Source organism: Xiphophorus couchianus, chromosome 13 (assembly GCF_001444195.1).
Source record: "Xiphophorus couchianus chromosome 13, X_couchianus-1.0, whole genome shotgun sequence".
In the NCBI taxonomy this organism is placed as follows: Eukaryota; Metazoa; Chordata; class Actinopteri; order Cyprinodontiformes; family Poeciliidae; genus Xiphophorus; species Xiphophorus couchianus.
The window spans coordinates 26217699-26243426 of record NC_040240.1 but is presented as its reverse complement, the minus strand read 5'-3'; the positions used below and the strand labels follow the sequence as shown (position 1 = coordinate 26243426).

Genomic DNA, 25728 nt, shown 5'->3' with positions numbered 1-25728 from the left:
CGGCGCTGCAGGTGAATTTGCCACGCAGACGTGTTTCCAAGGCAGGTTTGGAGAGGAAATTGGCAGCGATCAGTTTGGTGGTTGCATCATGTTCCACGTTCCAAGGCCAGGAGAGAACCTCGCTCTGGGCAGACTGGAGTATGTTGAGGTGAAATGTCTAGAGCCTCCAGATTTCCTAACCTACCGTATAAATCCATGTTGGTCTTGGTGAGCATCAACTTTTCTGGCTCTGGCAGATCTTCCACGCCGGTCAGGCCTTCAGGCTCGGTCGGTACCCCATCCACTGGCATCTGATGGGCGACATCAACTTCAAATCGTACGTCCGGGGCTGCGCCATCCACCAGACCTTCAACAGGGCCGTGACCATCCACAACACCCATCGGCTGCTGGTGGAGCACAACGTCATCTACGACATAATGGGCGGAGCCTTCTTTATCGAGGACGGCATCGAGACGGAGAACATTCTGCAGTACAACCTGGCCGTGTTCGTCAAACAGAGCACCAGCCTCCTGAACGATGACGTCACCCCTGCTGCCTACTGGGTCACCAATCCTAACAACATCATCCGGCACAACGCCGCAGCAGGAGGAACCCACTTCGGTTTCTGGTACCGCATGCACAATAACCCCGACGGCCCGTCGTACGACCCAAACATCTGCCAGAAGAGGGTTCCCCTCGGCGAGTTCTCCAACAACACGGTGCACTCCCAGGGATGGTTCGGTCTCTGGATCTTCCAAGAATTCTTCCCCATGAAAGACGGACGCTGCACCTCCACAACCCCAGAACCCGCTGTCTTCCACTCCCTGACCACCTGGAACTGCGAGAAAGGCGCAGAGTGGGTCAACGTTGGCGCCGTGCAGTTCAACAACTTCATCATGGTCAACAACGAGAAGGCCGGGGTCGAGGCCAAGCGCATCTTCCCGTGGGCTGTGAGTGGCTTTGGGGAGGACGGCGGCGCCACGGTCTCCAACAGCACCATTGTGGCCCACGTGGATGAACTCGGCCTGGGCAGCGATTATTGCACGCGCCGGGGCGTCATCACGCCGTTTGATGACGGCATGAGTGTCCTCAACACTCAGTTTGTCAACTTTAACCGCAGCAACTGCACGGCCATCGGAGTGACCTCCATCGATGGGACTTGTACAGATCGCTGCGGCGGCTGGGCCGTCAGGTTCGCCGGGATTCAGTACAGGAACTCCCCCAACAAGGCCGGATTCAGGTGGGAGCACGAAGTCCAGCTGGTGGACACAGACGGCTCCCTCACAGGTACACAGCCCAGCCATTGAACCTCTGGTCCAACCAGCAGCTGCTCAGGGTCGTCATCAAGGCAACCACACCTTCCTGTAATCTGTTGAAGTGGTCTTCATCAATGGTTGGAGGTCTTTTATAGAATAATCTCTTTCTACTGAAGGTCTGAAGATGAGAAATGGTGGGAAGAGAAGCAAGATGTTTGGGTTTCTGGTTTGTTGGGCTGCAGTACACCAAGCAAAGGGTTTTCCTTCCCTGTTAAGCAGCTGTTTGACCTTCTGTCCCGCTTTGCCCAGAGCAGCTTTAGTGTAGCAGCTTTCAGGAAATGCTGTTCATCTGCTGGAGGCAGTCTGACCTTCCTTTGGTCCTCTCCTGGTTTCAGGGACCGCCTGGTCGCTGTGTTTAGATGTTCGGAGTTCTCAGCTAAAGCCCCGATCCTGAGAAACCTGGCAGAATGGTTGATGAAATCCCCTTCCAAAGGTTATGAGAAGGTCTGAGTGAAATACCAGGAATCATCCATTTGATGTTGTGAACTCCATGTTTGCAGGAAATGTGGACCATAAGGTGGTGCCGATGAGCAGCCTGCTGGACCCGGCCCACTGTTCCCACAGCGCCGAGTGGAGTGTGGGTTTCCCCGGAGCCGTCTGTGACCACACCGTCAACTTCCATCGCCTAGCGTTCAACAACCCCACTCCGACCTCTCTGCAGGCCAAAGATGTCATCCTGACCAACTCGCATGGTACTGAGGCCTCAGCGTCCTGCAGGGGCAACTGCTGCTTTTTATTTGATTTCTTTATGAGGTTTACTTGACAGGAACATCAGAGACTCCATGCTTGTGTCTTAATGCTGATAGCATAAGCTAAAGCTAAAGTGCAGCACTTTTCCCTAGATGTGCTTTTTAAGCAGTATATCTAAGAACTATTACAAAGTAGATTGATAGCCATTTAAAATAATACAACATGATGTTGACTACATATAAACATCATGCTGCCATCTGCTGGTAACGAGTGGGACCTGCAGTAGCTCCAGTAACAGCTGTTGTTGCGTTGAACTCAGGCAGCAGCGTGGTTCCTTACCTGAAGAAGAGGATGACCCATAAGTTGGGCTGGATGGCGCTGCTGCCGTCCGGACAGACGTACAACTGGCACTTCGACAACGCCGACCACATCACCAACATCAGCTACGATGCCAAGTTCTACGGCTTCAAGGTAAAACCTGGCAAAACCCGTCCAGAGGTGAGGCACGGCCCGCTCCGCCTGACGGCTCCGTCTCCTCTCCCACAGTCGGATCAGTTCGTCATCATCAAACACAACTTCACCCAGAGTCCCGACAGCTTCCACATCCTGGACGACAGGAACGGCTCGTCCGCGGCGCTGAGCTTCAGCGGCAACGACAACGGAGACTGGTTCTTCAACAAGACCACCAACGACCTCTTCTTCCTCAGTCAGACACGTTTTATGACCTCTGACCTCTCAGTGCCGCAGATAATTCAAGCTTTCACGTGTTTAAAGTAGCATTGATTTTTTGAAAAGAAAAATAAGCGCTAGCCACTGAAAAATTCAAGATGGCGGCCAGTTGTAAAGATGCCCACCATGGAGGAAATGTTACTTTTGTTAAATTAGTGAATATTTGTCACAGATGAATACCTTTGGTGCCAAATCATAAATAATTGAACTAAAGAAACCATATTTACTGATAATAGTTTGATTTTTCAAGATGTCACCATGGTTTTCCCTATTAGATGAATGTGCTTAGTATCAAATACTGCTTGACTAAAATCGGTCATTAGCTGCAGCTAACCAAAACGCTGCCACCAATCACTAAGCCATTAAACAAGAATCTTAGCTATGCTAACGGTACACCGCTAAACACATTAAAAAATTAGCCAAAGCTAACTCCAACCATTAGCCGAAGCTAACGTCCATGTTAGCCGTTGCTAACATTTATCTTTAGCTGAAGCTAATGCTAACATTAGCCGAAGCTAACATTAGCCGAAGCTATTGCTATCCAGTAGGTGACTGTCTCTGTCTCGCGTCTTCATCTCCGTCCAGTTGACTGGAGTTGACTAACCCTTGGTAAAGTCCACAGTTTCTGTAGTAAAGTTTAGTGAACGGACGACCTCAGCGTCTGATGTCTCGGGCTGAAACAGGAGATGTTCTGTTTCTGCAGTTTCCGGGAAGACGAGCCGGCGCCGGCGCCACAGCAGCGTGGATCGCTCCATGACAGACGTCACGACTAACCTGGCCGTCTACCGCTGCTTCTTCCATCAGTGCGTGGCTCCAGCCCCGGCCACGCCGGCTCCCGTTCCCAGCCGCCGACCCAACGACTTCATGTAGGTCCAACTGGACCTCAGTCCAGCCCGGCAGACCAGAACCGGGCTGAGCCGGTTCTGCTTCGGCCTTTTTAACACAGCGTGTCTGTGTATTTCTGCAGTCTGTGGTCTGATGCTTCATTCTGGAAAGGTTCTGCGGAGAACAACTTCTCTGTGCCAGCAGATGACGCCGATGCAGTCATCCCTACAGGTACCGACCCGACCCGGCGTCACGGAAAGCTGTTCCTATGCAGTCAGAAAATACATCAGCCATCATTATTTAGTATGTCATAATAAAAAAATGGGGGTTCATCAGTTTGTTTGAAACTGTGACGTTGATTTATACATGAATAATTTGGTGAAAATGAGAATCTAAGAAATGAACCTTTTGTGGTGGAACCAACGTTTATATTTCACACCTGCATGTATACTCTTATTGTGAAGGGGAGAAGACACCAGCGGGTTTACTTCCTTCTACTTTTGGTTTGGATTGGAAGACATTGAGAATAAAACAAAACTCAAATTATATTTTCATCTTTTTCTGCTGACTCATGTTTTTCCCTTATGACAGACGAAGCAACCCAAATGATTTTTACATTTTTCACTGCGTTTATTGGAGTTAATAAAATTAAAACTTTTTAGTCCCATGATGATCCGATTTAGAGATACAACATATCCGTAAATCGTTCTTATTGATATTCCTAATAAAGTCTGATGCTCCTTCATTTTATTGGATTTTGTTGTTTTATTTCGTTACTGATCCGATCAGTGAAACAGAATCTGAAAGTTCGTGTCACTTAAAGGGCTCAATCTGATTATTGATCGGATCGATCTGATGATCGGCTCTCTCGACAGGGAAGTGGGTCGTTCTGGACCGAGACACGCCGTCCCTCAGCAGGCTCACCGTCTCCGGGGTTCTGGAGGTTCTGGACTCCCCGAACAGAACCCTGGTGATCGACGCCGTCTACGTCTCCATCCAGGTTGGCATGGCAACCAGACTCCGCTCCGGATTTAAACCGGAACCGCTTCCGGCCCAGCAGCCAGACCCGATCGGAACCCGAGCCTGTTCCGGGGCCGTGTGGCCGCGGGGCCGGCCCGGCCCGATCCGGTCCGGTCCGGAGGAAGTGACGGCTGTTGTGCCGGTGTTGTGCCCAGGGCGGCAGGCTGCTGGCCGGGTGGGACGGCGAGCCGTTCCAGGGTCGGCTGGAGATCCGGCTCCGAGGGAACCACGACTCGCCCGACTGGCTGCTGCCCGGCGGACCCAACCAGGGATCCAAGGTCCTGGGTGAGAAACCGGGCCGGAGCTCCGCACGGAGAACCGGGTCTGGACCTGCCGGGTTCTGGTCCGGTTCCAGATAAATGGAAGTCAAAAATAATTTGGGTTGTTTATTTTGTCAGAGAAAAAAAATAGAGATTAATTTTTCCTAGATACTATTTTCATAATTTAGAAATGTTTCAAAATATATATTTGATCAACAAGCTAAATACTTAGTTTGGAGATAATTACTATCTAAAAACTAGATATTTAGCTCAAAGCTAACACCTTAGCTAGCTGTTAGCTAAACATTTAGTAAACTAAATGTTTAGCTAACTGCTAACTAAACAGGTTAGTATTTGGTTAACTGAACATTTAGTTTAAAATTGTGACACTAAAAAATAAACTCACTGTTAGCTTTTGACTAACAGGCTCAGTAGAAACTGTTCTGGTTCTGGCTCATAATGTTCTGCCTGTTTGGGATGTGCAGCGGGTCAGAGCGGGTCAGAACCGGCCGGTCGTGTCAGCGTCAGACTGACTCCCATGTGGTTCTGTGGTTCTGCAGGTGTGTTCGGTACTTTGGACCTGTACGGTCGGCCTCCAGGCGTTTACCGCACCAAGCTAGCCGCCACCGCCGCCGCCGGGTCCAACTCGCTGGTTCTGATGCAGCCCGTCGACTGGAAGGTCAGAGTGCCGGTTCTGTTCGCGTAATTTTGTGAACCAGGTTCTGCTTGGACCTCCTCCTGTCCATCAGAACCTTCAGTCCAACCGGGTTACAGGAACCTGGACTTCTCCTGACCCAGATTTAAATAATCCCAGTTTAGCTTTGAGAAATTTTCCTCAGCTTGGAGTGCTGATGGTTCTGACCCAGTTGGAGGTCCAGGTGGTTTCTACGGTTACAGGCTCAGACTGCTGTTACCTGTCAAGGTTTGGACCTGAGAATTCAGGAATCTGTCTGTCTGGGGGGGGGGACAGTACGGGAGACCTGACAGGTATGCTGTCACCATGGCAACCAGAGCCAGTCTGTAGGACTACATTACCCAGAAGCCTCTCTCCATTTCTGAGCAGGTTCTATGTGGTGTCCCGGCCCTGGTTCCAATTCTGGTTCCGGTTCTGGTTCCGGTTCTGGTTCTGGTTCCGGTCCTGGTTCTGGTTTCCGGTCCTGGTCCCGGTTCCGGCTCCTGACTGTGTCTGGTTGCTGTTCAGGTTGGAGACCAGGTTGCCGTCTCCACCTCCGGCTACAGAGCCTCGGAGACGGAGAAACGTCGGATCGCGGCTGTGTCGGCCGACGGCCTTGTCCTGACCCTGAACCATCCGTTGGACCACACTCACATGGGTCAGTTCCTTTCAGAACCTTTCACATGATGAACCCTTTCCTCGGATTGGACCAAAAGCAGAGATCGGACCGTCTGCTGGTTCCTGCCAGGTTCTGGGCTCAGGTTCTAATAGGTTTTGGTTCTGGTAGGTGAAACCCACTCCATCCCCGGGTCGTCCTTCTCCTACACGCTGGCGGCGGATGTCGGCCTCCTGAGCCGGAACATCCGGATCATCGGCGAGGAGTATCCGGCCATGATGGTGGAGTCCTTCGGCGCCCGGCTGCTGGTGGGAACTTTCTCCAGCGGCGGAGTCAGCTATCGAGGTACGCAGCTTCTTTAGGCTTCGATTGCGTGGTAAGGGTTAAAGAAGGTTCTTGACAACGACCTGCTAGCATGCTGCTGCTAGCAACAACTCATGATCAGATCAGGCACACTTGAAGGAGACAGAACGGACAAACATGGAGGAAAATCACCATCTAAACCACACATAGCTGGTTCACTGCACTTTCTGAAACTTTTAGAATTTCGTACAATACTTTCTGAACATTATGTAGTACTTTCTGAAATTTTAATTCAAGTTTCAGAATCTTTTCTGGTACTTTTTAAGACTTTCCAGAGCTTACCATGGAATGTCTTTGAACTTACTTTCCCAGAACATGCACAGTACTTTCAGGAACCCAGAAAATACTTCCCACTATCTAGAGCTGACTGATTGAACTTTCTGAGGATGTAGAAAGTGTCGGTACTGGTCCGTCAAGATGAAGTAGAGAAACATGGAGACCTTTGATGGTGTTTGTGGTGAGCGCTGCCCTCAGTCTGTCCTCTCTTGTTCGTCCCAAAGGTAAAGCCCAGATCAGGAATGTGGAGTTCTTCCGCTCCGGCCAGGAAGGCTGGACCGACTACTACGACCCGCGGTACTCTGTGGCCTTCCACAACCTGGGAGAGGTGCGAAAACACTCTGGTAGAAAGGAAACCTCAGCAGCAGATGAAATGACCGTCCTTTTTCCTCTGATCCATGATGAGCATCTGAAACTTCCCGCTCTCTTCTTCTCATTTTCCTTGTTCCTGTGAATTTAAAACGATCCAGATCAGTAGTTCTCCAGATGTTCAGAGCTGGTCTTTCTTTATTTCCTGCTGTTCAGGAGAGGAAAATGTTTTGTTATGTGAAGGTTTCAGGGAACGACTCGTACATCCAGGGCTGTGCTTTCCATGACGGTTTCTCTCCGGCCATCGGAGTCTTCGGGACGGCGGGTCTGAGCATCGACGATAACGTTGTCCATCACACGGTGGGCGAAGGTAATCCAGGGTAATCCAGGGCGGAGGGAATCGCTTCCTGGTCCTCTGGAAGGTTGATGGCAATCCGTGTGTGCAGGAATCCGCGTTTGGGGCGATCGGATCATGCTGAGGAGGAACCTGGTGATGATGTCACTGTGGCCCGGATCGTATCAGGACAGAGAAGAACCCTTCAACTTCCAGTGGAATGCTGCCATCGAGGTTCCTCCTGTCAAACAAACCATCAGGTGCTGGGACTTTCAACTTCCCAACATTCCCAATGTGTTTTCTGTTGTCCAGGTGAGCGAGGGATCCGGTGTGGTTCTGCAGAACAACATCGTGGCAGGATATGAGAGGGTGGCGTATCGCATCGACGGCGAGCCGTGCCCAGGTAAGGAACGCCTCCTGGAGCGTTTCCTCCCAGAGTGTTTCCTTTTGGAGCAAGGCGGCGTTCGGATCAACTCCTCTGCTCCCGCAGGCTTCCAGAACCCGAACGAGGCCTGGGTCCAGAACGAGGCCCACGGCGGTCTGTACGGAGTCTACCTCAACAAGGACGGCCTGGCCGGCTGCAGCTTCATCCGGGGATTCTTTGTCTGGAAGGCCTTTGACTTCGCCATCTACTTCCAGGTTGGGAAAACAGACTCTGGATCCGGATGCAGGAAGTTTTCCGTCTCTCTGTAGTTAGTTTCTCGTGATGCTTAGGAGTTTCTGCTCTTCCTGCTGCTAGACGTTAAACCAGGTGTTTTCCTATTTTCTATCAGAAAAGTTCAGTTTAATAAAATATCATCAGTTCTTCAGTTTCTACTCAGCAGCCATTTTGTTTTGGCTGTTTTTCCAAGATCTGATCTAAAAATATGAAAACAGAAAATGTGAGGCTTAAATCCCAGGAAGCAGAATCACGGTCTGATCTCTTCCTCAGGTCATCATGGATGTGGTGGTTTCCAACGTGACGCTGGTGGACAACGGGATGGGCATCATGCCGCTGGTGTTTGCCCCGCCCTCTCTGTCTCATGCCTATGCAGATAAGTCGGTGCTCGTTCAGGTAAGCTGCTTCCTGATTGGCTGACACCTGCAGCCGCTGTGGTCGGAGTTTGTTTTCTATTTTTTGTTTCTTCCCAGAACTCCCTGATTGTGGGCAGCAGCCCGGCCTTTAACTGTTCAGACACGTTGAGCTCCGACAACTTCAACGTCGTCGCCATGTCTCCCCACCGAGCGCCCAGACCGCCGCAAGGTGAGGCTGCGTCAGAACCGGGCGGCTCGGATCCGCTTCTGGCACGGTTCTACCAGATCGTCCACATTTACCCATCAGGCCGCCTGAGTTTCACCGACTGGCAGCTGTTTGTGGTGGGAAAATCAGATCCGGTTGAATGTTAAAGATGAAGATGGCGGGGCGTGCTGTGGTGGCGCAGCGGGTTAGCACGCCCCACGTTTGGAGGCCTCAGTCCTCGACGCGGACGTCGCGGGTTCGACTCCCGGTCCCCACGACCTTTGCCGCATGTCTTCCCCCCTCTCCTCACTCTCCTTCCTGTCTGCCTGCTGTAGAAAAGATACGAGCCACTAGCGCCGCAAAAACTCTACGGGGGAAAAATTTTAAAAAGATGAAAGTGGCCGTTCATTTAATAATTAGTTTTATGATTGTGACTTTAGCGTTTCAGTAATCGGCTGCAGAGGGAAGCAGTCGCCGCCTGCTGGTCATTAACCAATCAGAAACAGACTTGGGAAACATGTGATACACATGCAGCTCAACAGCCAATAGGAAGCCTCCAGTCTCCAGTCCGGAGCCTCCGTTCAGAGAAGAACTCCCCTTAAGGGTTAAAACGTGGATCCAGACATGGAGTCTGCTGACCTACTGAACCTGACGCCATCGTCGAGGGATCAGAGGTTGACGATGCATCTGGTTTCCATGGAAACATGCAGTGGTGTCTGATTGGTCGGTGACTGAGCCTATAGGAGCTTCTGTCAGGATTATTCCTAATGGAGAAAAAGTTTCTGCCGTTCCCAGATCTGGACCAGGACTGGTTCTGATCGGTTTTGTCAGGGTTTCAGTGGAACCAGAAGATTTCCTGCAGATGGTTCTGGTTCTGTTGGAGGATCTGAGCAGGAAGACTCTCCGGCAGTCTTCTCACTTCCTGTCTCTGTTCTCGCAGGAGGTCGATCCGGAATCTGCTGGCCGACCTTCCAGTCCGAACACAACACGGCTCCGGCGAAACCGCATCACCTGAACATGAACTACAACGCCATCAAAGGCCTGATGACGGTCACAGGTCCGGCCCGCTAACCTTCCTGTTCCCGTCTCATCGGACTTCCTCCTCAGTCCCGCTTCTTCCGTTCCAGACACGACCTTGGTTGGTTTCCGTGACGTCTGCTCCGGGGAGCGGAACCTCGTGTTCATGACCAACCCTCTGAACGAGGACCTGCAGCACCCCCTGCAGGTGTCAGCCGTCAGGACGCTGGACAGCACCGAGGACGCCCGGGTCTTCATTCACCGACCTGATGTGAGGTGAGTTCAGACCCAACCGTCCGGTCCGGTTGGTGAGAATGATAAGTGACCTCTGACCTCTGGTTGAAGTGATCTGGTTGGGTTCTGGTTCCGGTTCTTCAGAGGCGGTTCTGACTGCGTTCCACATTGTCCACTTCCTGCTTTGGCCCCGCCCATTTTCTCGCTTATGCTGAGACTTATCAAAGTGTACTACCCACAATTCATTGCTGCATGTGACGTTTTGAGTTAAACGGCGGCATTATGGCAATGTTTGTTTTTTTCTCATGTTTGTAGAAAAGCTAAAGAAAATAGTTTGACACATTAGGAACAAAATGATATGATCAAATAAAACAGTCAAACTGAGGAAAGTAAAACCAAAAGACAAACTTTAAATCTTACATGTTAACATGAAGTTTTCTGTGATGCTACGTTTAATCGCTCTCTAAATAAAATTATTTCACTTTCAAGATGGCGGTGATTTTTAGAAAGCAGTATTTGTGGATAGAACAGAAATTAAATCATTAATATAATTTAACTTTTCATCCTGTTAGAAGACCAAATTTTGTTATATTAAAACTTAGAGATGGAATCGATTTCTTCCTAACTAAATACCTTTACTGTACATTGAAAATCATTTTTGGTTGTAGTTGTACTTCTTAGCAGAATAAACGCCTGAACCGTGACCAGTCTGCCATTTTGGATGTCCAAGTTACGACACAGTGGCGTATCATCTCAATTCTCAAATTTTGGCCATTCTGGGTAAATACAACCACAGCTAACATGCTAGCCTAGCGCTAGCAGCAGAAATGGCTCCTGGTCTTCAGCCAAAGACTAAAGAAAAATCTGACGCCTCCATCTTGTTTCCATCTGGTGAAGAAGGAAGTTGCTCTCAGGGTCTTCAGAGGTTTTTGTGTCGTTTCCTTCAGTGGTTCTTGGTGCAGCGCCCCCACAGGCCAGGAGGGGAACAGGTTACTGCCAATTGAACCGAGTCTTTGGGAATGTTGGGAATCTTTCCTGGATTCGTGGACCGATGTGGGTTTGTGTTTTTGCTCGTCAGCAAAGCGAACCCGGCTGACTGTGTGGACATGGACTGCGATGCCAAGAAGAAGAGTTTGTTGAAGGACTTGGACGGGTCGTTCCTGGGCGCGGTGGGGAGCGTGGTGCCGCAGTCTGAGTTCGAGTGGGGAGGAGACCCCCGCCGGGGGCTGGGCGACTACCGCATCCCCAAAGTCATGCTGACGTTCCTGAACGGCAGCCGGATCCCTGTGGTGCAGGTGGCGCCTCGGAAAGGTAAGCAGAGCGTCAGAGAGACCCGACCCGCCGAGCCTTCCTCTCACGGCTGCTTGCGGTGCATTCAGGGGTCATCAGGAAAAACTGCACCTACATGAGCTCCTGGCAAAGCTACAAGTGCTTCGGCCTGAATCACCGGATGGTGGCGATCGAGAGCCTGGACTCGGACACGGAGACCCGCCGCCTGTCCCCGGTGGCCGTGCTGGGGGACGGCTTCGTGGATCTGATTAACGGTAAGGTTCTGGTGGTTCTTCCTGGCCGGTCGGGCGGACGGCGGGTTTTCATCGTGTGTTGTCGGCGCAGGCCCTCAGGATCACGGTTGGTGTGCAGGATACACCTGCCAGCGCCGAGTGTCTCTGTTCCACAGCATCATGGCCACCGGACACGCCTTCGACGTGTACTTCACCAGCGTCAGCCCGCAGAAGCTCCGCCTGCTGATGCTCAACTCCGACCCGTCTGAGGTCGGTTGGGTTCTGGACGCTCGGCCGCTTTCAGTTCTCGTGTCTGACCTCCTGTCTCCGTGTTGGGCCCCCGCAGAGCGTCCTGGTGTCCGTCTTCTACTCCAACCCTCAGCGGCTGGACGTCTACGTGGAGAACCGGCTGGTCGCCCCGAGCAACGCCGTGTGGAACGACGACGGGTCCGACTACATCCTGAGGGAGCCGGCGTTCAGAGGTGTGCTGCCATTTGGAAAGATACCGTCAAAATGAACACAAATAGTCTGGGGTTCATTTTTAATGTGTTCACCATAAAATTCATTCATTTATAAATGTCAGTTTCAAACTAATCAAGCGAAGCACTGAAATATTACGGCTAGTTGAGTAAATTTAAATGTAGCTAAATTTGCCTCCAGGTGAGTTTTGTCCCTCAGATTAACAAAAATTATTGCTGCAAATTTCCGTCTGTAACTTTACAAACAAATGGAGCGAAACGAAATATTAAAATGCAGCCATATGAAGAGGACGCCAGAAAAATCAGTTCTCATGTGTCAGAACTAATAGAATGACCTTTGACCTTTCCTCCATTGTAAGCTACAAATTATTGGCCACGTTTCTGTCAGGTTTGACAGCAACAGAGGAATAGAGCTGAGGAAGGGAAAGTCAAGGAACGATTCCAGCAGTGAAACTGGGAGGGAGCAGAGAGAAGATGGAGAGACGGGTCTGAGTGAGCAGGAGGTTCTGTTGCAGGAGGAGGTTCCGCTGCAGCAGGAGGTTCCGTTGCAGCAGGAGGTTCCGCTGCAGCAGGAGGTTCTGCTGAGCGGCTCCATGCGGTCCAATCACAGCAGACCGTCCTCTGCCTCCAGGTGAGTTCGTCCCTCAGATGAACGCCTCCATGGGAACCAACTTCTTCGACCGGGACTACAAGATGCTGAAGGTTCTGCTGAGAGGTTCTGGTCCACTGGAGATCAGGACCGCCCCGGTTCTGATTCTGGCCTTCAACATGCCCGCCCTCACAGACAACCAGTTCTTTGGAGACAGCCTGGTCCAGAACCTGGCTCAGTTCCTCAGAATTCCCGCCAACATGATCCGCGTCTCCCGGGTGGTGAGTGAGAGCGGCGGCGCGCGGCGCAGGAAGAGATCCGCGGGCCTGACGGTGGAGGTGGAGATCCGGAAACCTCCGGTCCAGCAGAGCGCCGACGGCACCGCGGGTCAGTGGTCCGATAAACGGGTTGAGCGCTCTGAGGAACCCAGGTGGAATGACGTCTGCTCTTCCAGGTGAGGAAGACTTTGAGCTGCTGAAGAACATCACAGACGATCTGGGTCAGGCGGCACTGTCCGGGAACCTCAGCCAGTCCATCGGCTTCTACGTCTCCTCCGTGGGAATCACCCCGCCGCTGCCTGCGTCTTCGGACCCCAGCTGGAGCCAGGTGGGTCGGATCGGCCGGGCCGGAGGCAACAGTTTAGCTGATTCACCTCGTTTCACCTGCAGGTGGCAGCAGAGGACGTGTCCAGAGAGGAACCCAAGGCAAGCTACTTGTCGAGCGTGTCGCGGCTGCTGCTGATCCGGGATCCGGTGGCCGGAGAGGCGGTGGGTCCGCTGCTCCAGCAGCCGGTTCTGATGGCCGTGGACAACCAGGTGAGGTCAGCCGCCACCTGGATCAGAACACCAGGACAGAAAAACCACCAACAGGGGAAAGGCCAGTGAGCTTAGCGGCTAGGGTTCAGCAGGATTCATTCATTCCTCACTTTAGTTTCTATGATCCTCCAACATCAGACTGCAGCACAACATTTTTATTTCTCTTTATTTGTCCCTCTTTCATTTCCTGAAAGAATCATTTTCCCTTTAAAGTGTTCTCTTATGTTGTTTTAGTCTTTCACAGCACCGGCATGAGAGCGCCCCCTAGCTGCAACCAGAACCATTTCACTAACAAAATCCCCCCAAAAAACAACTGAACAATAAAAAACAGTAGAACAGCTGCAGGCTGAGACTTCCTGAGTAGAGGTCAGTCCACAAAGGAGGACCAAGTGTCCACAAAGGAGGACCAAGTGTCCACAAAGCTTCCAGCCTGACAAGTATCCATGAAGTTGAAAAACTGAAATTACTAAAAAACTGGAATTGTTATGAACGGGTTCCTTGCCAACCCAGTAAGTTGCTCCTGGAGTTCTTGGTGTTGCCAAGCTAACAGCAGTGCTAACATAGCACTTCCTGTACCAGAACTGGCATGGGGCTCTTATTGTGAAAGTTCACATCTGCTCCCTTCGGTGACTGGTTAGCATTAGCTTTGGAAATTGTCAGAAATACAACGGAGAGTTGAGGGAGGACAGATTAGCAGACAGGACGAGAAGCACAAATCTGAAAAAATAAATAACAATGAAAATAAATGCTGTATAAAACATTATCAAAGTATTCTCAGATGACCAAGTTTGCTTCTGGTATAAGCTTCAATTTTAATATGCTTGTTGAAGGATATTTGGACAACGCATTTTTTCCACAGGGAATTTTTTACCTAAATCAATAAATTCCGCAAAATTCACTATTTTGGCCTAAATATGCAAAAATATTCCAACTGAACCCGGATGCTTAATGAGTTGTAATAAATCTTGGGGTAAGCAGAATACTTCCAGGAGGAGCCGGACGGAAATCAACCCGTTACCGGGCAGTAACAGTGAGTTCCGCCCGGTAACGGAGTGAGTGTCGCACGGTAACGGAGTGAGTTCCGCCCGGTAACGGGGTTTGTGCTGATGTTTCAGGGTAACTGCGTCTCGGTGGGTGTGACCTCGCTCACAGTGACGGCCAGCATGAAGAACGCCAGTGGCGACCCGGTGGGAGGACTGGACGGTAACGCCACCATCCGCTTCAGCAGCTGCTGGGCCAACTTCAGCGACCTCTCCATCCTGACCAGCGGTGAGTTAACCTCCTGACCCTTGACCTTACTGTAACCCAGTGTTAAAAAACACAAGTAAAAAATTAATAGATGTTGATTTAATGTCTTATTCTACAATAAGAGTTAAAAAGTAATAAAGTTAAAAATAAGTTAATAAATATGTTCATAAATATAGATAAAAAGTGCTAAAAATCTTTAAAAGCTGTGAAATTTGCCTTTACTGATTGCTTTTAGTGACGGATTAAACAACCAATAACTGGCACAGTCTGATTTCACATCAGCCAATGAGGTTGATTGTCCCGCCCCTTTAACTGCGGTGCTGAGATTTTGCTCAGATTGCGTCAGACAAGCCGCAGAGCTCCGAGCTGATGGTTGTTTCTGCTAACAGCCTGGAAGATCTTGTAAAATTTGATGAAGAATCTTGGAAATCGAAAAGCTTCCCTTGTGAGCGGCTGAAGGCCGGAGAAATCTGTTGCGTAACATCGGAGCATCGGTCAGGTTTTATTTTGTTATGGTGAACTTCTGGCCTGTAGGGCCCAGAGACCCAAAGATCATCCTTTCCAGAACTTGGATGGCGAGCCCCGACCCAGAGGACGGAGTGAGCTGGTAGATGGTGACCCGGCTGGTCACTAGCCGTGAGACATTACATGAACATTTAACAGAAACATTGAAAAGACTTGATTATTTCTTTTCTTTTCTTTCTTTCAAAAGCGCTCAATTTTTGTTTCTTTGTAAATGTGGATCCACAATTGTTCACTATATTAAATTCTACTGTTTCTCACAGACAGAGTGCTCTCCTCTGCTGCTGCCCCGTGAATTTAAAATCTTCTGATCAGGCAAACTGTCTTTATACTTGTGTAGCGTTGGTATTAGTCACTGAAGTAAATTAACGTACCTACCATCTACCATTATCGGGTTTATTTTAAGTAACCTTTCCTGTGGGTTACGTTACCCGTCATGGTAACAGGCAGGGCTGCACCGATTGCAGTTTTCTGGCCGATCGCCGACCTTTAAAGAGCCTGACCTGCAGGTTCTGATTTTGGACGATGCAAATTGTTTTTGTCTGAAATTTTTCTAAAAACGACAAGAAAGTTACCGGCTAGCAACAGTGCAGTGACTAGACATGACCAGGTGGGCGGGGCTAATCTGGTGGGCGGGTCTAACCTGGTGCACCTCTAGTAACGGCCCGTCTTCTCTCTGCAGGGGAGAACCTGACCATGGTCTTCACTCTGAAGGACTGGAGTGCCCAGTCTAGATCCTTCTCTGTAGTGGACGTCCCCCCCTCTACCACCACCGAGGGCCCGACCCGCCCCACCGAGGGCCCAACCCGCCCCACCACCGAGGACGACAGCGTGTTCAGCTCCGGCTCGGTCGTGTCTGCAGGCGGACTGTGTCTGATCAGCATCATCTATGAAGTGGCCTGCTGCTCCACCAGCCTCCCCCTCTGCTAGAGCGCCCCCTGCTGGGAGCCACAGCTCAGCTGGAGCGCCCCCTGCTGGTCATCAATGTGTTTTCTTTGGGTTTCTTGTGTCACGTAGATCAACCCCATAATAACGGGTTCTGATCCAGTTTAGTCCCAGAAATCTAAACTCCTGAATCTGGATCAAGTTTGCAGGTTTCTAAAATTCTTTCATGGTTTTTGTTTCTTATTTATGGCTTAAAATGAAGAAACTGGCAGGAAATATCAAATCAAAGCTGCAATAAAATGAGGAACAAACCTCTGCATGTAATCAGTGATTCTGAAGGAAGAAATTAAGTTTCAACTCTTTGATTGTTTCAGATTAAATAAAGTCTTGCATAACTCTGGTTTGGTCAGATCAGCGTCTTTCTGTGGAAACCATCCAGTTTTCTAGATGTTCATCATGTAGATCAGCGTGTTTCCACCCTGGTCCTCAAGGCGAACGTCCTCTGCTTCCACACACGCTTTCATCAACGGGTTTGGCTCAAGAGAGGATCTGAAACGTCTGCCTGGAGGAGCAGAGACTGCAGACGCTCACTCACCTGCTCAGGTGAGAAAACCTGGAGAACCTGGACCAGGAAGTCAGAGACAGATTCTACATTAATAAACATTTGTCAATCAGACCTGTGAAGACGCTGCTGCAGGAATCAAAGCCTGGATGAGTTTCTCTGATCCGAGACTTTAGTCTCTGGTTCTGGAAATGTTCTGGAGCTGCTAGAAGAACCACCGTGGAACCGGCTTTATGTGGATCTGGAGGGTCAGGGCAGAGGTCAGAGGTCAGCCTGATCTCTGGTTTCCAGATGGAAGAACTGAAATTGTGCATTAACTCTAGATCTATAACTCTAGTTTCTGTTCAGCTGGAGAAAGTTTTGTCTCATCCACACATCGATCAGTTCTCAGCATCTGTTCAGTGATTGGATGGGGTCAAAGGTCACCTGGTGACATAATGTAGAGCTCTGTATAATCTGCGTTGTCATGGTAACTGATTTTATTTCCTGTCATATCCTGAGCCAGTGGGAGCTTGTCGATGTAGAATCAGAGGGTCCCCACATGTGACCTCTGACCTCTGATGAGACGTTTCCTATCGAAACAGAGAAATCCCAGTTCTTCAGTTCAGACTGGAACCAGTTGAGTTCTGGATCGGAGAGTCCGACCCGGTTCTCCAGTCGGTTTAGTAACATGATCAGAACCAGAACCAGCTCTGGTTCATCCACCGTCTGTTTATATGAATGTCACTGAACACTTTGACTAGGCCGGTCTCAGTGCCGCGGTAACCATGGCAACCAGACTGGAAGCAGCTGTTCAACTGTAACGCTGAGATTCTACCGGGTTTGGTACCGGCTGCTCCTGAAGCACCTGATGAGTTCAGATCGGATCCGGCTGTGGGAGGAGATCCAGATGGACATCACCGCTTGGAGATGACCTTTGACCCTCCCCAGGTCAGCAGCTGATTGGTTGTTCTGACACACCTGGAGGCTCAAAATGTGCAGGAGGGTGTACTTAGTTCCTGAAGCAGGAGGGTGTACTTAGTTCCTCCAGCAGGAGGGTGTACTTAGTTCCTGAAGCAGCTCCTCAGGGTGTTGAATTTGTTCTGGATCATTTTTAATCCCAATCTTTGTTTTATTTCAGTCTAGTTCTGGTTCTAGTTCTGGTTCTAGTTCTGGTTCTAGTTCTGGTTCTGTTCGTCATTCTAGTTTGAGTTTTCTGTTCTGACACTAAATAAATAACTAGACCTAGAGAAACTAGAATCATACGAGGCTCTGAAATAAGAAAAAACTGCAGTGAAACGTGTTTGGTAGGGTCACCATGGCAACGAGTCGCTTGGCCACAAACAGGAAACCGGTGAATCGGTTCAACACTTTATTTTGTACTGAATGAAACGTGAATCTTGTCCAGTGAACAGGATGGACAGACGGATCCAGTTCCTGAACTGAGGCTGAAGGATTGAACTGCTCAATTGATGAGGTCGATCCGCTGGGGGGATCCAGGGGGACCGAGGGGATCCAGGGGGATCCAGGGGGAACCGCCGGGTCACTGCAGGTGGGTGGAGCCTCACAGGTGATGTGGGGGGGCAGACAGGTAATCGAGCCTTTGCCCCGTATGGATGAGATAATCGGGTGGATTTTCTTGAAGGAGGAAGAACTCGAGCAACACTGTAGGGAATTCCAAGGCCTTTGACCTTTGACCTCTGACCACAGGAAAAATTCAAGGTAGACTTTAGAGAAGAAGACAAAAGGGAAAATACTCAGAGCAGCTCGGCGCTGCAGAACCGGCGGGGAAACGACAGTCAGAACCTTCTGGCTCCTCCTGGTGGTGGAACAGCAGAAAAACCCACAAGCCTCCAGTTCCCAACAAATAGTTTCTGTTTGGACTTAAACCACAATGTAAAATAAATAATAACTAGCTGGATTTATTAGGAGAACTCAAAATGCAACCTTTGGACGGTTGTGTAAATTTAATTTATATCTTTGGCGCATTTTGAGTTTTGAACCTTTTATTTTGAGCCGAAGAGTTTGCATGATTTAAAAGAACTGAATGTGTTTTTAAGTGTCATCAGCTGCAAACTAAACAGTTAGAAAAGGAAACTTTTCAGATGGACGTGGAGAAAAATCTGAGACGTTCAATAAAATGAAATGAATTCATAGGATCTGAAACCAAAGTTTAAATTATTCTACAGTAAATAAATCCTGATTCATCTGGAGCTCTGAGCCACACGATGGACATTCAACATGGCTGCCTGACTGGCTCCGCCTCCTGACACACTGAGCGCGCTCAGTTTGCTCCTCTCTGCTGATTGGACCAAAGTCTGATCCAATTTCTGATCAGGAATGAAAATCTGATTTCTGCTTCTAATTGTTTCACAATCTGAAGATGAATCCATGAATGTTCCTCTGGGGGGGAGGGGAGGATGTCCTTCCTTCCCATCATCATCATCAGATGAAGGTTTTCAGTCTGGGCTCACAGGACAATAATCATCTTCATCATCACCTAGCGACAGAGGAGCGTCAGCATCGTGCCGATGGACGTGTGAGGTCGTCTCTCGCTGACCTTTACCTGAGCTTGGCTCCGCCCCCTTCCCTCCCAGTGCAAACTGGAAACCAGTGTTTGTGTAGGGTGGCGGGCTCCCAGCCCGGTTCTGACCCGATTCTGATGTCACTGCAGACGACCCAGAAAAACGTCCATGAAGTACAGATGGCCTTCAAGGCTGAATAAATAAATGGACCTGCTGACACCTGGTTACTCACGGTTCTGTTGGCTTGTGGACCCGCCTGACCGGGTCGGGTTCTGGCTGGGAATCACGTTTTCGTAGCATTCGCCAGACGAGGTGCTGGACGAGTCGAAGGAATCCTCCGAGATCCTGGACGCTCGGCCGAACTGACCGTCTGTGGCCGCTCTGGAGCCTGGAAGGTAAAACCAGGAAGCAGAGTCTGTCCACCGGGAGGGGGGGGGGCGCTGGGGGGCCTAAATATTTAGTTTGCTGCAAACTACCGTATTTTCCGCATTATAAGGCGCATAGAATAGACGCTACAGTAGAGGCTGCGGTTACGTTATGCATCCACTAGATGGAGCTGCACTAAAGGGAATGTCAACAAAACAGTCTGATAGGTCAGTCAAACTTTATTCATAGATTACAAACCAGCGTCCTGAAAACTCCCTTCATTCCCAAAATGAATAAACAGCTGTTTTATTATTTTCCTGAGGTAAAGTCAGTGACATGGTATTTTTGTGACACAGTTTATCTTTTAACAACAGCAAGGTATAACATATAGTGGAGGGGAACTTTTCCTCGATTCAATAAACACGTAAAAAACAGTCTGATACTGTTACTGTAAATCAAATCACAATATAGATCCACTTCCACTATAACCATTGATTGGTTCATGTTAAATTCTCTGCTGCTGCTCTGTTCCCGTGTTTTACTGCATCACTGATCGCCTGGAGCTTAAACTCTGCGTAGTAAGCTTGTCTCTTAATAGGAGCCATTTTGGGGTCTTTACACAAAACCCAGCCTGCACCGCGCGCTTCTTCTTCTACGGGGGAAAATGAAGTTGGCGGCTGCTTACCGTAGTTGCCAGACCTGTTGTGGCTCAATACTGGTCCATATATAAGGCGCAGTTGGTTATAAGGCGCAGTGGGTTATAAGGCGCAGTGGGTTATAAGGCGCACTGTCGGCTTATTGAAGGTTTTTAGGTGCAACTTATAGTGTGGAAAATACGGTACATGTTTAGTTAGTGCAGCAGCTGGATGGAGCTGCAGCAGCTGGATGGAGCTGCAGCAGCTGGATGGAGCTGCAGCAGCTGGATGGAGCTGCAGCAGCTGGATGGAGCTGCAGCAGCTGGATGGAGCTGCAGCAGCTGGATAGAGCTGCAGACTGACTCACCTTCCTCACTCAGGCTGCTGAGAGCTGAAGGCTTCAGGTCTGTTCTGTATCTCTGAGAATCTGCAGAGAAGCGCAGGCTGCATCAGGCTGCAGCAGTTTCACTGCATCAGGCTGCATCAGGCTGCAGAGGCTGGAACAAAGTGCAGCGCAGCTCCAAACCGCAGACATGCAGAATTGTCATGAAGCAAACGGCCAGAGACGAAAGCAGAGCAGAAACAGGAAGGAGTCTCACTGTAAAAGGTGGACATCCTGGCAGACGGCTCACAGTCCGGGTCTCCCGACCCGCTGTCCGCTCTCCTGGTCCGGCTCCACGCGGTCCTGGACTCGGACGGGACTTTGAGATGGAAACGAACAGAATGAATCGACTCCGCGCTCCGACAGCCACAGCCCGTCAGGATTACAGCAGCTGCTGGTCGGAGACGTTCAGGACTCACCGGCGGCCTGCAGCGGGACGGGACCGGCTCTCACCAGGTTCTGGTTCGCCTTGTAGAGATTCTGAGGAGGATCGCTGGGCGCCGCCTGCTTGGAGCGAGTCTGCTGCAGGAGCAAGACTGCACACGAAACAAAGAGCAGACTTCAGAAAAACAAAAACTCAGGAGGGCAAAATGGAGAAACCAGATATTTATGGACTTTCAGCAAGTCTGTCGTCCAGCAGGTCATCAGGAGGAAACACACTTTTATTTAAATCTCAGAAAGTTATTACATTTGGAATAAATCATTCATAAATAAATGGGTTTTTCTGTTTAATAAATCACTCTAACAATAATCAGTATTTTAGAGCCGACACGTCTTCAAGCTTTGGTCCATCTTCATCGTCTCCTCCTCATCATCCACAGGTTGTTCAAACCGTCTGCTCCGTTGTCCTCACCGATCTCAACTTTGCTAATGATGTTAAAAGCAACTTTACTGCTAGATTTGCTGCAGATTTGACCTTTTGACCTACAGATGAGGAGGTGAGGACCTACCGTGCCGTCGCCTGTAAAGGCAGCACAGAACCAAATTCAGGATGGCAAAAACAAGCAGTCCAAGAGCCAGAACCACGATGCCGAGACGTTCAGGCGACGGAACGCCGACGAGACGAGCTGAGAGCAACGGACAGATCAGAGACGTTAGAATCAGGTTCACCGAGTCGTATCCCTGGAGGTCTGCTGATCTCGTTTAAAAAATAAAATTCAACTCGCAAATGTTCACCTGTGGTCATCAACTCAGTCTGAGGAGCATCTGGAGCAACTTCTGTGGTTACTCCAAAAAACGCCTTCGAATCTGCAGGGAAAACAGGAAGAGAAAAGATTCAAGCTAATCCATAATGTTTAGGTTTAAGGTCAAATATTTCAGATTCTTTATTACTTTAAGCAAACAGAGAAACTGATGGTTTAGAATGAAAGGATCTAAAAACTAAAATAAAGTTAAACCAAATGGAGAAAAGACAGGTGGGATGGTTTGATGGTAGGATGGTTTAATGGTAGGATGGTTTGATGGTAGGATGGTTTGATGGTAGGATGGTTTAATGGTAGGATGGTAGGAGGGTTGGATATTTGGATGGTAGGATAGTTTGATGGTAGGATAGTTTGATGGTAGGATAGTTTGATGGTAGGATGGTTTGATGGTTGGGGGAATGGAAGTGAAATCTGATGGGAATTTAACTTTGAGCCATTTTGATATTTTTGTATCTTTAGTTTTCATTCGTTTTTTGTGAAAAACATTTCAAATGATTGCAGCTCCTACCAATAAAGCTCATCACCGCATCCACAAGAGGAGTTTGTGTCCAAATGTGGACATTAGCAGAAACACGTCAGCTTGGACAGTTCATGTCCAACAGACCAGATGTTTGATGGAAACTGACCTGAACACACCACACCAGCATCCTCTTTGTGTCCGCAGTCGGAGTTTTCCTGGACACCCGGACAGAACCACAGGTTCTGCTCGTTCCCGGTGCAGTTCAGCTCGTCTAGGTGAATCGGTCCGCTCCCTGGAGGGAACAATCCATTCTGACCCGTCACCTTTAGAGCGGTCCCACAGCCCAGCTGGGCGCAAACCACGTTGGCTTCTCTCAGGTCAAATCTGTCGTCACACACCGTGCCCCACATCCTGTCCTTCCAGACCTCCACCCGCCCGGCGCACTGACCCTTAGCTCCCTCCAGCCGAACGGACTGATGACCTGGAGACAAAATGACCAGGATGTTAAAAGTTCACACCTGAAAACAACCCAATGATTTCACTGAGACGTCATTGATTCCATTGCTCCCAGTAAAGCGAAGGTTGTGTCTGGTAAGAAGTCGTTTCCGTGGAGAAATGACCGACTAAACTTCCGTTGTAGTCGGAACGTAAAACTCGACTTCCTAACATCTGACCATCACACATTACTGGACGGTTGGGTCGGACTCTCCAGTCCAGCACTCAACTGGTTCCAGTCTGAACTGAAGAACTGGGATTTCTTTTTTTCAATAGGAAACTTCTCATCAAGAGGTCAGAGGTCAATGTGGGGTTCCTCAAGGTCCAATCCTAAGACTCCTCTTACTCAATATCTACATGCTGCCACTGGCTGGGGATACGACAAGTAATCAGATTAGCTACTATGACAAAGCCGGTGACCTTTGACCCCATCCAATCACTGAACAGATCAAAGTGTGGATGAGACCAAACTTTCTCCAGCTGAGCAGAAACTACAGTTATTAAAGAGGAGCTGTCTAGAGTTATAGATCTAGAATCAACACACAGCTTCAGTTGTGCCAGCTGGAAAACAGAGATCAGGTTGACCTCTGACCTGAACAATCAGAGCCACGTAGAGGCAGTTATAAAGTCAGCCTTTTATCAGCTAAAGAACATTTAGAAAAAATATTAATCTGCTGTTGTATCAACCTTCAGACCTCTCAGGTTCTGGTTCTGGTTCTGGTCTGCATCCAGAACCAGAACCAGAACCAAACATGGAGAAGCAGCATTCAGCTTCTATGCACCACAAATCTGGAACAAACTTCTAGAAAACTGAAGAACAGCTGAAACACTGAGATCTTTTAAATGTTTAGTTACTTCTGAACCCATAGATCTATGGCAGTGCCTGGCTCAAGCATTGAACCTTGAACTTTTCAACCTTTTGCTGCTTTTCAGGCTTCAAACATAAAAATCTAAAACTTTTATTATGTTGTGAAGAATCAACAAGTGGGACACAATCGTGATGTGGAACGAAATTTATTGGATATTTTAAACGTTTTTAACAAATAAAAACTGCAAAGTGGGACGTGCCATTTTATTGGGCCCTTTACTGTCAGCAAACTCACTGCAGAAGTTCAGTTTGGATCTCTGGATGATCCAACGTTGTCCTAAGTGACTGATGATGGTAAATAGAATCACCTCTTTATAATAAAGTATAAATGCAGCTGCTCTGTGATGGTCTCTCATCATGAAGACCAAGGAACACCAGCAGCTCCTATACTGTTGGGGAAGTTTAAAGCTGGATTTGGAAAGAAAAAGATTTCCCAAGCTTTAAACACCTCAAGCAGCAGTGAGCAGGCGATCATATTGAAACGGAAAGAGTATCAGATCAAATCCACCAAGACCCGGCCGTCCTCTAAACTTTCATCTGGAACAAGGAGAAGATCAGAGATGCAGCCAAGAGGCCCTTGATCACTCTGGATCACTCTGGATCTACAGAGATCTACAGCTCAGGTGGGAGAGTCTGTCCATAGGACAACAGTCAGTGGTAAACTGCACAAATCTGGCCTTTATGGAAGAGTGGCAAGAAGAAAGACATTTCTCAAAGAGAACCATAAAAGTCTGGTTTAAAGTTTGACACCAGCCACCTGGGAGACACAGCAACATGGAAGAAGTTGCTCTGGTCAGATATGTTTCCATAAAAGCAACAACTCATCACCCTGAACACATCATCCCCAGTGTCAAACATGGTGGTGGCAGCATCATGTTCTGGGCCTGCTGTTCTTCAGCAGGGCAGGGAAGCTGGATGGAACCGAATACAGAACCGTTCTGGAAGAAAACCTGTTGGAGTTTTTAAAGACCTGAGACTGGGACGGAGATTTACCTTCCAACAAGACAAAGATCCCAAACAGAAAGCAAAACCTACAATAGAATGGTTCACAAATAAATGTATCCAGGTGTTAGAATGGCCTAGTCAAAGTCCAGACCTGAATCCAATGGAGAATCTGTGGAAAAAGCTGAAAGCTGCTGTTCACAAGCTCTCCATCCATCCAACCTCACTGAGCTCCAGCTGGTTTAAGGAAGAATGGGCCAGAAGTTCAGTCTCTCCTTGAGCAAAACTGATGGAGTCGAAACGAAGCCACTTGCAGCTGCAACCGCAGCAAAAGGTGGCGCTATAGAGTAGTAACGCAAGGCCCAATAATATGGCACGTCCCACTTTGCAGGTTTTTATTTGTTAAAAAAGTTTAAAATATCCAATAAATTTCGTTCCACCTCACGATTGTTGTTGATTCTTCACAAAATAAAAAAAGGTTTTTATGTTTGAAGGCTGAAAAGCAGCAAAAGGTTGAAAAGTTCAAGGGACTGAATACTTCAGCAAGGCGCTGTGCTTGATGGGCGTTGATGATTCTGATGATGGCAATCGACAAAATGCCAAAAGGTCAGGCCTCCATCGTTTGTTACTTTGGAGAATCAAACAAATCTCACCACAAACCACTTCTGAGATCACGATGCATCCTGGAGTAAACGTCTCTGAGCAGCTCTGTAGACGCTGGTTCTGGTACACGCAGTCCTGGAAGCACTTGTCTTTGGGAGGCAGGTTGAATTTATTCACAGCATAAACTCTTCCACATTTAAGGTCCTGGCAGACCTGGTCAGCCAGAGTGTCTAAAAAATCCGGTGGGAGTGGAACCGCCTCCCCACTCCTGTCTCCAGGCATCCTGAGAGTCCACCTGCATGTAGCGTTGAGGTGATGAACATAAGGGTCGTCTGAGGGCACAGAGGGTCACAGAGCAGAGGATGAGGAGCAGGATGAAAACAGAAAATACTCAAACATCAACCACTGAGGAACAAATCTGGACCAGAAATCTGCAGCAACCTGAAGGATTTTAGAAACAGAGAACAGAGCGTCATCAGCGTAGCATGATAAACAGATGATGATGTTAAACAGTCTCAGCAGAGCTGCAGGACATGTGCGGTTATCCAAAGCGGCAGCAAAGCTTGTGGTTCAGACTCCTAGAGCCGATCAATTAAAGGCCATGACCTCAAAGACAAAGCAGTGGAAACCATGCAGAAGACGCTGTGATCAGAGGTGACCAACGAGCCAAATACATGTACAAGACAGGCCCAGGTCAGGGGATTATTCTGCACAATAAAGTTCTCGAAAACCACCTGGAAGAAGGTCAAAACTGTTCATGTTCTTTGTTTGGATCAGATCCTGTTTCCACACGTCTCTGACTGTTAATG

The 25728-nt window shown here is 48.9% G+C and overlaps 2 protein-coding genes across 2 annotated transcripts in view; one reads left to right on the top strand and one right to left on the bottom strand.

Moving 5' to 3' along the window:
* The window catches only part of pkhd1l1.1 (PKHD1 like 1, tandem duplicate 1), a 38607-nt gene extending 22306 nt beyond the window's left edge, over positions 1-16301 (top strand). The window contains exons 37-66 of the mRNA XM_028036645.1: positions 12-148; positions 237-1266; positions 1796-1987; positions 2305-2456; positions 2532-2691; positions 3418-3580; positions 3682-3770; positions 4415-4539; positions 4715-4844; positions 5380-5498; positions 6021-6150; positions 6280-6453; positions 6972-7075; positions 7300-7426; positions 7503-7624; positions 7703-7793; positions 7881-8029; positions 8322-8444; positions 8522-8633; positions 9550-9666; positions 9737-9902; positions 10939-11171; positions 11240-11404; positions 11475-11632; positions 11709-11844; positions 12473-12817; positions 12885-13036; positions 13099-13245; positions 14361-14514; positions 15698-16301. Coding sequence (XP_027892446.1) covers positions 12-148; positions 237-1266; positions 1796-1987; positions 2305-2456; positions 2532-2691; positions 3418-3580; positions 3682-3770; positions 4415-4539; positions 4715-4844; positions 5380-5498; positions 6021-6150; positions 6280-6453; positions 6972-7075; positions 7300-7426; positions 7503-7624; positions 7703-7793; positions 7881-8029; positions 8322-8444; positions 8522-8633; positions 9550-9666; positions 9737-9902; positions 10939-11171; positions 11240-11404; positions 11475-11632; positions 11709-11844; positions 12473-12817; positions 12885-13036; positions 13099-13245; positions 14361-14514; positions 15698-15945 — 5450 coding nt within the window. The 3' untranslated portion in view covers positions 15946-16301. The remainder of the gene's footprint in view (positions 1-11; positions 149-236; positions 1267-1795; positions 1988-2304; positions 2457-2531; positions 2692-3417; positions 3581-3681; positions 3771-4414; positions 4540-4714; positions 4845-5379; positions 5499-6020; positions 6151-6279; positions 6454-6971; positions 7076-7299; positions 7427-7502; positions 7625-7702; positions 7794-7880; positions 8030-8321; positions 8445-8521; positions 8634-9549; positions 9667-9736; positions 9903-10938; positions 11172-11239; positions 11405-11474; positions 11633-11708; positions 11845-12472; positions 12818-12884; positions 13037-13098; positions 13246-14360; positions 14515-15697) is intronic.
* Positions 16302-18743: 2442 nt separating this feature from the next.
* Positions 18744-25728, bottom strand: part of LOC114156291 (uncharacterized) — a 46838-nt gene continuing 39853 nt past the window's right edge. The window contains exons 26-34 of the mRNA XM_028036644.1: positions 24970-25251; positions 22178-22492; positions 21526-21597; positions 21300-21416; positions 20769-20885; positions 20567-20668; positions 20335-20394; positions 19199-19354; positions 18744-19109 (exon numbers count right to left, since the gene is read on the bottom strand). Coding sequence (XP_027892445.1) covers positions 18901-19109; positions 19199-19354; positions 20335-20394; positions 20567-20668; positions 20769-20885; positions 21300-21416; positions 21526-21597; positions 22178-22492; positions 24970-25251 — 1430 coding nt within the window. The 3' untranslated portion in view covers positions 18744-18900. The remainder of the gene's footprint in view (positions 19110-19198; positions 19355-20334; positions 20395-20566; positions 20669-20768; positions 20886-21299; positions 21417-21525; positions 21598-22177; positions 22493-24969; positions 25252-25728) is intronic.